Source organism: Nematolebias whitei, chromosome 11 (assembly GCF_014905685.2).
Source record: "Nematolebias whitei isolate Nwh7 chromosome 11, NemWhi1, whole genome shotgun sequence".
In the NCBI taxonomy this organism is placed as follows: domain Eukaryota; kingdom Metazoa; phylum Chordata; class Actinopteri; order Cyprinodontiformes; family Rivulidae; genus Nematolebias; species Nematolebias whitei.
This window is the reverse complement of record NC_056508.1, coordinates 49471268-49482412: the sequence shown is the minus strand read 5'-3', so window position 1 is coordinate 49482412 and position 11145 is coordinate 49471268. Positions and strand designations below refer to the sequence as shown.

The 11145-nt window shown below is 41.2% G+C and overlaps 1 protein-coding gene across 1 annotated transcript in view; it reads right to left on the bottom strand.

The window, feature by feature from the left end:
* The window catches only part of LOC119417411 (SRSF protein kinase 3), a 118795-nt gene that overhangs the window by 53997 nt on the left and 53653 nt on the right, over positions 1 to 11145 (bottom strand). The window contains exons 10-15 of the mRNA XM_037684613.1: positions 6612 to 6637; positions 6293 to 6385; positions 6174 to 6225; positions 2779 to 2979; positions 2475 to 2614; positions 2268 to 2375 (exon numbers count right to left, since the gene is read on the bottom strand). Of these exons, the coding sequence (XP_037540541.1) occupies positions 2268 to 2375; positions 2475 to 2614; positions 2779 to 2979; positions 6174 to 6225; positions 6293 to 6385; positions 6612 to 6637 (620 nt within the window). The remainder of the gene's footprint in view (positions 1 to 2267; positions 2376 to 2474; positions 2615 to 2778; positions 2980 to 6173; positions 6226 to 6292; positions 6386 to 6611; positions 6638 to 11145) is intronic.

The following is an 11145-nucleotide window of genomic DNA, read 5'->3' as shown; positions in this document are numbered from 1 at the left end:
TTTCATGTTGCTGCTGATCTGTTTCATGTTGCTGCTGATCTGTTTCAATGTTGATGTGTTCATGCGTGCACATCTGCTCACAGACTCATGTTCATGTTTGTGCTGATGTTTTATGTTATGAGTGCTTAGTGTATATTTAGTTGATGTTTTTCTTAGTTCATATCTTAGATGTTATTACTGTTTTTCTTATACATTTTATTGTTGGATGTAACTGGGACCTTGTGTACATAATTTCGCTCCACCACATGTATCACATGAGGTGCGAATGACAATAAAGAAACTCTGACTCTGACTCTGATTAAAGTCCCCCAGCAGAATACAGGAATCCCCAGTTGGCGCACCTTCTAGCACCCCTGCCAAGAACTCCAAGAAGGTCGTATACTCTGAACTGCAGTTTGGCGCGTATGCACAAACAAAAGTCAGAGCCCTTCCCCCCACACGAAGGCGAAGGAAAGCCACCCTCTCATCTACTGGGGAAAACTCCAATACACAGGCACCAAGTCAGGGGGCTACAAGCAGACCCACACCAGTTCAACGCCTCTCACCATGGGCAACTCTAGAGTGGAATAAGGTCCAACCCCTCTCAAGGAGATCAGTTCCAGAGCCCATGCTGTGAGTCGAGGTGAGCCCAACTATATCTAGTCGGTACCTGTCAACCTTGCGCACACGAGCTCAGGCTCCTTCCCTGCCAGACAGGTTACATTCCATGTCCCAAGAGATAGCTTTGGTAAGCCAGGGTCAGAGCGCCAGGGTCTACAAACTCCTCCACCACGATAAAGTGGCGATTCAAGGAGGAGTATACAGATACAGATATTCTTTATTGTCATTTGCACCACATGTGGTACATTTGGTGGATCAAAATTATGTACACAGGGTCTCAGTTACATCCAACAATAAAATGTAAAAGAAAAACATTAATAACATCTAAGATATGAACTAAGAAAAACATCAACTAAAATATGCTAAGCACTAATAGAATAAAAACAATACGTCGAACAGCAGCACGGACATGAGTCTGTTTGAGCAGATGAGCACAAATGAACACATCAACATGAAACAGATCAGCAGTAACATGATGTGATTTTCCACAGTGATTATCCTGGTTAGATATCCATAAGGCTGCACAAACTCAAGTTCATGTTGCTGTTTGACGTATTGTTTTGATTGTTTACTGCTATTAGTGCTTAGTGTATTATTAGTAGATGTTTTTATTTGATATTTTTCTTAGTTCATATCTTAGATCTTATTACTGTTTTTCTTTTACATTTTGTTGTCTGTAACTGGGACCCTGTGTACATAATTTCATCCTACCACATGTTCAACATGTGGTGCGTATTCAGTATTTATTCAACATTTTATTTTTTTTCTTTAAAAATAAAATAAATCAAGTCCTTATCGGCACGAATAAAGTGATGTGGAACATGTTGCATCTGTTCTTACCGAGCACAGAAGCTGCAGCGTTGTGCTGCTCTGTGCGGTGCAGCTGGGCTGTGATGGAGCTCTGTCAGGTGTAGACTCTGCTGATGGAGCAGGGGCAGAAGCCGGGAGGCTTGGAGGGTTCAATGTGGAGTTTAGAGATGAACCGTCACGTTCTGAAATATGTTCTGCATAAAATACAGTGAGAAACGGGACCGGAGGACAGTTAGCGTTTATGCAAATTAGCTTAGCATCGTAGCACCGATGTTGTACTATTATGGCGTCAGCCTCTTTTGTTAGTTAAAAATATGTTCAGAACCGATGGGATGAGTAACTTAAAATATGTTTAAAGTTAGAAAACACTCACCATCTTCTATAATTGATTCAAGTAAAGCAGTGGCCATGTCCAAACCACCCTCCAATCGCTCCATCTAGCACGCTTTGACTTTTTTCTTCGGCCACCAAGCACAACAACACCTGCACTTTTGCATTTGACCACGGCTTTGATATTATTGTTTTTGTATAGCTTCAAAATACTAAAAGATACTCTCCTCGAGTTATCGCTAATGGCAGCCGGTAGGGAAAAATGGCAGATCGGGTTGTTTGGAAAGACTCCACAGACTCCTCCCCCCGACCAATCAGTGACCGACAGTGTTTCTGACGTCACGGCTCGGCTCGCTTGAACCCCTTGAGAAGCCGGGCCAGTACCAGCAGGTACGAAGTACTAATGGAAAAGACCTCAAACACGGGGCGAACCGGAAATATTCGACCCGCGCCGTGACAGTGGAAAAGGGGAAAAAAGGTCAAACTGTGTGTGTGTGGGACGGGGGGGGGGGGGTGCAGGTGCATACCATGCAGGCGGTGCTCCAGATGTCAGCGGGCGGCCCATACTCTGCTCCAATCAGAACCTCCAGAGCTCTGTACTGCCTCGTCTGAATGTCCTCTGTGAAGTGTTTGTGCTGGTTAAGAGACAGACAGACCGACAGAGAAGAGCAATCTGATTGGCTGAACATGGAAGCAAATAATAAAGAAGACGAGGATAGATGAAGGCTTCTCACCAGCCAGCAGGCATTTCCCAGGTCAGCGATCTTAACCCAGATCCTGTCGGCATTCCGAGGATCCAGAGGGTTGATGACAAAATCTGATGAGCTGAAAGCTGCAGACGCAACGAGCAGAACCTGACTCTGATTGGTCAGGACTTAGCCAATCAACAAGCAGAACCCAGCTGTGTGAGTTTGTGTATCAGTTTGGGTGCGTATTTGTATGTGTAACTCTTGTATTTATTTGCGTATATCTGTGTGTGTCCTTGTGTGTGCGTGTGTGAATCTGGGTGAGTGTTCTTACCGTCTCGTCCACTGGAACATCCTGACTGAGTAGAAAGTGCAGACTCAGATGTTGCTGACATCATAGAACTGGAGAAGCCTGATAGACCAGAGGCGGGGCTTGAGAACCGTCCAGGGGCTTGGTCAATACATCTGTCCTCCAACCATGATCTGTTGGACTCTGGGCTGACTTTGGTGTTGGCTCTGCAGCAAGAGGTGTTGCAATTGATGACCACCGGACCTGAAAACAAAAGACATCTTGATAAAATATGATGTTAAAAGTTTGTTCTGCATGAGAACATATTCATGGCTGAGAACAGAGGGTCTCAGCAGAACCGTTTGGACAGACATAAAAAGTGGTAGTGGTATGTTAAAGAAAAGATTTAAAAGAACCTGAAACAGAGGAAACAAGCCTAATTCCTTTTCGTAGCACACAGCCAACAAGGTATGTTTGTTTATCGGTGTTTTGATTTTCATCAAGTTTACAAGTGTTTAATATTGAAATTTGTTTGTATTTTTCATGAGTTAATTGTTGTTTTGTCTTATGTGTCTTCTTCAGTTTTCACGTATCGAACCTTAATAAATTTATCAATTTGAGGGAACCACTTTTGTCTGGGCATGCTCAAAAGGAATTAGAACACCTATGTCTAAAAATGTTAAATCTGGTCCTCTGGACTTTCAAAAAACAAAACAAAGCAAAACAACAACAAAAAAAAGTAGAAAAGTTTCGTCTTTCATCCGAAAGTAAAGTAAACTTCTTCAGTCTGAGGTGCTGTGTTCATCTCAGTCTTATAAATAGAACCTTCTCAGAGTGGATCAACCAGTTTGCTGCTGACAACCAAAACCAGCTGATCACATGCTCAAGAAGGACCATCAGCCTAACAATGGATCATTAGCACCTGATGGCTGTTTACTGTTCACAGAGGGCTGAGTGATACTAGCAATCACAGCATTGTAAGAGGGGGACAGTTGAACCTGGAGGCTCCACCCCTGTTTAATGATGGACGATTTCTTTTCACAAAGATGGCCTCCTTTACTCCTCTCTCAAACCATCGTTCCTCTCTGTCCAGGATGTGGCTTTTAAACCCCAAATACATTAAAGACTGGTTCATCCCAAAGATCCAGTCCCCCGGCACAAACAGAGTAATATTGTGTATGTTGTTCAGTGTCAGGAGGGCTGTGATCAGTCTTACATCGGGGAAACTAAACAGCCACTGGCCAAAAGGATGGCCCAGCACAGAAGATCAACATCATCAGGCCAGGACTCTGAGGTCTACACTCATCTCCAGGCCAGAGGTCACTCTTTCAGGGATGAAGATGTGCACATCCTGGACAGAGAGGAACGATGGTTTGAGAGAGGAGTAAAGGAGGCCATCTTTGTGAAAAGAAACCGTCCATCATTAAACAGGGGTGGAGCCTCCAGGTTCAACTGTCCCCCTCTTACAATGCTGTGATTGCTAGTATCACTCAGCCCTCTGTGAACAGTAAACAGCCATCAGTGTGCTAATGATCCATTGTTAGGCTGATGGTCCTTCTTGAGCATGTGATCAGCTGGTTCTGGTTGTCAGCAGCAAAACTGGTTGATCCACTCTGAGAAGGTGCTATTTAAGAGAATGAGCTGAATACAGCTCCTCAGACTGAAGAAGTCTTTCGGATGGAAGATGAAACGTTTCTATATATTTTTTCTTTGTTTTGCTTTGTTTTGTTTTTTGAATGTCCAGAGGACCAGATTTAACTTTTTTAGATTTTTCTACCTGGGTTATTGAGCATGCATCAGGATATATCTTCTTGTTCTAGAATTGCACCGCTCCAGGTGGCTGCATGTTGGAGCAGCTCTGCTACTTTCATTCTGAGATTTTTTTTTTTTGGAAACTTTAATTCCTCTTTTTCTGGATGTAAATCACATTTTTTGGATGATTGTTTCCTCTGGTATCAGATGCTGTGCAGCTGGAAGGCTTTTTACTGAAACTTTTTTAGTTTTGGATATTTGTTATGATGCGTAACCATGACAACAAGGCAGTTTTCTACAACCAACAGCAGCTGATTAAAAGCTCAAATAATATCTCAGCTACAGCCCCAAATCTCAAATGAGTTGAAAAGGATGTTCTGTGGACGTATTCTCATCTACCTGCCAGCTGTGCTCGAGTGCCTGACCACTGAGATCCTGGAACTAGCAGGAAACATGGCTCATGACAACAGAAGGACAGGATCGTCCCTCAGCACCTACATTTGTCTGTCCGCAGCGACGAGGAGCTTGGCTGACTGCTGAGAGGAGTGGCCATCGCTCTGGGAGGAGTTCTGCCCGGCATTCGGGCGATCCTACAGCCCGGGGGAACCGAGAGGCCAGCCGAGTCTGGGTGGACGAATCGGACGGCATCTGCAGCCAGTTTCTTAGGATCCACTGTGGGATGGACCTTTACAAGAGATCTTTACTGCCTACAACCATCAGCATCTATAACATCTCTTAATGAAACGAGGATAACGAGTTACAACAACAAATAATTTCCCTTTGGAATTAATAAAGTATTTTTGAATTGAATTTGAATTGAATTGAATAATAGCAATGGCTGAAAAATCAAAGACCTTGCATAACTTCTGTCCTTGATTAGTGACTATTGTTAAAGACGGGAGCTGGCTGCGGGTCACCAGACCTGGAAACCCCCTTCAGCCCCCGTCTTGAACCTCCCTCAGAAGTGACAACTCTCATTATCAATAAATCAAGGAAACGTCAATTAAGTTTTATCAATTATATTAGAAAAGGCAGGAAAAGGTTACAATTTACAGCGCTGGTCTCTCCGGTCTGTGATGCGTTCACAAACCTGGAAGAGCCCCTATGTCCTGTGTCATTACTCATTTATAGGGTCCTAGACTCATCCTTCACAGACGGGGAGCTCAACCTGTCAGTGTATGAGGGGGCGTGACTAAGTGTGATCTTAGTGGATCTTATGTGTTTCTGATGTGTTAGGAAATATGAGACGGTGCTTCAAAAGCCTTTCTACGTGATGTGGCAGATTAAACTCTATTCCTTGAAAACTATTGAAATCCCAGGGAGACTCTCTCAGAGCTGCTGGCCCAGTTTCACCCAGTCAGAACCAGGTCATAATTTCATTATAATCCTGTCTCTGAGCAGATCAAAATCCCAGGACCAGTCTAGATAAAAATATCCAACCTTGGGACCTTGGAGCTGGCATGATGAACAATGTATGCAACACTCTGTCTAGTGATGATTCAGATGTTCATTAAGTTTAATGAAATTCTCTTGAGCGGATTATAAGATATGGCCCAGGTAAGAGATAGATTTTGGATGTACAGTATGGACAGAGAATGATACCAGAATATTTACCGCCTTTGACAGCATATTAAAATATGATCAGTTTTACCTGAACACAAAAACGATTGTGTTTGAGAAAAGGCATAGCTTCAGTGTGAACTCACAGTCTGCATCCATGTCATCAGGTTTCAGTACACCCTCCTCTTCCTCCATCCTCTGAACACAAACATGAAAATGTGAAATATGCTCAAAAATCACTGTAGTATTGCAGAAGTAAATGTACCTGTAAATCCATCAGTCTCTCTTCAAGGAGCCTTTGCTGACGCTTTACTTTTCTCTTCAACTTTTTCTTTTTGTTTTTGGACAATTTTCCCTCCTACACACACATACAAACAGAAATATAAAACAATGACAACAGGACAGCACAGATTTAAGAATTTTGGAAAAGGAAAACAGTTTTAGTTTTCACAGAGAGACAGTAACTGACAAACATCCTACATGTTAGAGAGAAGAGTGTCAAAATAATATTACAGTTTCAAAGTTCATTCCACGTGAAGTAACTCACAGAAAACGGCAGACATCACATTAACATGGACTCTTACCTGCATGGCCCTGGGAGCTGTGCTAACTAGAACACACCGAGGTAAGCAAACATCAGGAAGTAAAGATGGAAAACAGGGAGAGAAAGAAACAAGAAACAGCCTGGTCAGATCTAAAAAGGCAGACAGAAAATAGACAGTACAGAAACAAGTGACACATGAACCACAACTCCCAGACAAACTATGAACCACAGCTCACAGTGACACCATCAACCAAAACTCACAGAGACACCGTGAACCACGTGAACCAACTGTGAACCGTGAACTTGGCCAAGATGGCCACGCTCTCTGGAGCCGCAGTTTCACAGGCTCCCAGTACGATCCCCAGTTCTTAGGAGTTTTGAAATTGACTCTGTGCCTGACTCCGCACGATTTATGCGTGTGAATTAAAGCTGAACCGAACTGATGAATAGAATAGTCTTTAAAATTCTTCTGTTAATTCAAGTGCCTAAATGGCCTTTTTCATTCATTCATTCAACCTTAATTTAGACAGGTAAATCCCATTGAGCCTCGAGGATTCATTTACGAGAGAGACCTGATTTCAACAAAGAAAGATGAAACAATGGACAGTTATAAAAAGTCATACTCCAGTTTTTTGTTTTTTTTTAACTAATAGGATGGCTAAAAAAAAGGTAACAAAAAAAAAACCCCAGCTAGATTCTAAGGCGAATGTAGAAAACTAAAAACAGGAACATGTCTGCATTGGTCCCTGCCAGGAGTCCAACAGATTCTTAAAGACACTTTGAGAGGTCAAAGGTCGAGAGCTTCAGATATTTTTACAAGATATTCCAGGAAACAGGAGCGGAGTAGGAGAAGGCCCTCTTGCCTAGTTCAGTCCTCACTGAGGGAACACTGCAGGTAATGATGTCCTGAGAGCGCACGCTGTAGCTGCACTCACACAGAGACATGTAGGAGGAGATGTATGAAGGCAGCAGACCAGGAAGTGATTTAAAGATGAAGATGTACCAGTGAGAGAGTCTGGTGAAGTTAATGATGTCCAGTTAACCAGTGAATACTGGGTGCAGTGGTGGGTACGGTAGTTACAGCCAGTTATGAATCTTAGTGCACCATGATAGACAGCATCCAACATCTGCAGCATCCAACATCTGCAGCATCCAACATCTGCAGCATCCAACATCTGCAAAATTCTGGTAGGAAAACTCCTGTAAATAATGTCACCGTATTCAATGGAGGGAAGGAAAGTCACAGATACGTGTTTCCTAGCATTCAGGGTTAGACAGGATCTGTTTCTGAAAAAGAAACCCAGTTTAACTTTCAGTTTCTTTATCAAGTTTTCCACATGGAGCTTAAAATAGAGATGCAAGTTGACCAAGATACCCAAATATCCTGATGCATGCTCAATAATCCAGGTAGAAAAATCCAAAAAAATTCAATCTGGTCCTCTGGACATAAAAAAAAACAAAAACAAAAATAAAACAAAGCAAAAAAATGTAGAAACGTTTCGTCTCTCATCCGAAAGACTTCCTCAGTCTGAGGTGCTGTATTCAGCTCAGTCTCTTAAATAGCACCTTCTCAGAGTGGATCAACCAGTTTGCTGCTGACAACCAAAACCAGCTGATCACATGCTCAAGAAGGACCATCAGCCTAACAATGGATCATTAGCACCTGATGGCTGTTTACTATTCACGATACCCAAATATTTATAGGAATCAACAAACTCAATGGGGACACCATTTGAGGATAAAATCGGAGTTAGAACTGCTGGGACCAACTTCCTATTTGAAAAAAAGCATCCCTTTGGTTTTGTCGGCATTTAGGTCAAGTTTGAGGTGGAACAAATCTGTCTGGATGTAGATGAATGCAGATTCCAAAAGCTGGAAAGCCTTAGCAACAGTTTTAGCTCGACAATAAACAACTGTGTCATCAGCATAGAAATGTATGGAAGCATTAGGGATGTTTTTACCTACATTATGTATTCAATTCAATTCAGTTTATTTATATAGCACTAAATCACAACAAAGTTGTCTCAGGGCACTTTACAGGAACATTCACATAAAAGCCAATTAGTAAATTTCTCTATCTAAGGAATCCAGCAGACAAGTTAAATCTTGGCTTCGTTGCAGTCTCCCATCCTGAGCAAGCAAAGTGGCAACAGTGGAAAGGAAAAACTCCCTTTTAAAAGGAAGAAACCTCCAGCAGAACCAGGCTCAGGACAAGCGGCCATCTGCTTTGACCGGCTGGTTGAGAGGACAGAGAGGAGAAACAGACGAACATAGAATGGTAGGTCCAGGTATAGGTCCAGGTGTATCTGAAAGACAAAAAACACATGTTAAGGATAGAAAAAATAATTACAAATACAAAACAGGTTGAGCAGAGTAAGTAAAGACAGTAGCAGAGTGAAAATTGTGGTCAGTTTGTCCTCCAGCAGTCTAAGCCTATAGCAGCAGAACTAAGGGACAGCTCAGGAAACCCAAGCCAACACAAACTATAGGATTTAGCAAAAAGGAAAGTCTTAAGCCTAGTTTTAAAACTGGATAATGTGTCAGCCTCACGGACAGAGATAGGAAGTTGGTTCCACAAGAGAGGAGCCTGAGAACTGAAAGATCTGCCTCCCATTCTATTTTTGTAAATTCTAGGAACCACAAGTAAACCTGCAGTCTGAGAGCAAAGTGCTCTGTTAGGAAAATATGGAACAATAAGATCTGTAATATAAGATGGAGCCAGGTTGTTGAGAGCATTGTAGGTTAGAAGTAAGATTTTGAATTCTATTCTGGATTTGACAGGGAGCCAATGGAGAGAAACTAAAACTGGAGAGATATGATCTCTCCCACTAACTCCAGTTAAGACTCTAGCAGCAGCATTTTGGATCAACTGAAGACGTTTTAAAGAAGTATTTGGACACCCAGATAATAAACCATTGCAATAGTCCAGTCTAGACGTGACAAATGCATGGACCAGTTTTTCTGCATCATCTTTAGATCAGATGTTTCTAATGTTAGTGATATTACGCAGGTGGTAGAAGGTGGTTCTAGTAAGGTTTTTAATGTGGGGGATAAAAGACATGTCCTGATCAAAAATAACACCAAGATTTTTAACATTAGAGCTGGAGGACAGATTAATGCCATCTAAGGAGGGAGAAAGACTGAAACATTCATTCCTAAGATGCTCAGGTCCAAAAACCAAAACCTCAGTCTTGTCTGTTCAACAGGAGAAAATTAAGGGTCATCCAGGTTTTTATGTCTTTAAGACATGCTTGTAGTCTAAGTAGCTGATTGGATTCATTGGGTTTAATGGACAAATATAACTGTGTGTCATCAGCATAACAATGGAAATTTATCCCATGTTGTGTAATAACTTTACCTAATGGAAGCATATATAAAGTAAAGAGTATTGTTCCAAGCACTGAGCCCTGAGGAACTCCATGACTAACTTTGGTGTATGAAGAAGATTTATTTATTTAATTTATTTATTTATTTATTATTTACATTTACAAACTGGAATCTATCATATAGATATGATTTAAACCATTTTAGAGCTGTTCCTGTAATCCCAACATCATATTCAAGAGTCTGTAGTAAAATATTGTGATCAACTGTATCAAATGCAGCACTGAGGTCTAACAGGACCAGTAGAGACACCAGTCCATTGTCTGAGGCCATGAGAACATCATTAGTGACTTTTACTAGTGCTGTTTCTGTGCTATGATGAGCTCTAAACCCTGACTGAAACTCTTCAGATTATTTCTTTGTATATGTTCACACAACTGACCTGCAACTATTTTCTCTAGAATTTTTGAGATGAAAGTTAGATTAGATATAGATCTACAGTTGGCCAGAATTTCTGAATCAAGGTCAGACTTCTTAAGTAAAGGTTTAATTACAGCAACCTTAAAGCGCTGTGGTACATAACCATCCATTAAAGACAAATTAAGTAGATCCAAAATGTGGACATTAATTAGTGGAAATACCTCTTTAAACAGTCTGGTTGGGATGGGATCTAGCAGACATGTGGATGGTTTGGATGAGGCTATTATTTTTGACAATTCAGAGCTCAACAGGACAAAAACTGTCCAAACATAAATCAGGCTTTAGTGAAATTTTTAAAGTTGTCTCATTTGACAGGGGACTTGAGATAGTAGAAGGAAGGATGGTTTGAATTTTCTCTCTAATTGAAATAATTTTATTTATAAAGAATCTCATGAAGTCATCACTACTTATAGTTCTAGGGATACATGGTTCAACAGAGATGGGACTTTTAATTAGTCTAGCAATAGTACTAAACAGAAACCTAGGGTTATTTTTATTCTCCTCTATTAAAGATGAGTAATATAAAGTTCTAGCTTTACGGAGAGCTTTTTTATATGTTAGCAGACTATCTTTCCAAGTTAAATAAAATTCTTCAACATTAGTAGAGCGCCATTTTCTCTCCTGGTTTCTAGATGCTGCTTTAAAGTGCGTAACTCAGAATTGAACCAAGGAGCCAGTTTCCTCTGATTGATTACTTTCTTTTTCATTGGAGCAAATTTATCAAGTGAAGTTTGCATTGAAGTTGTAAGATGATCAACTAGATGATCTAA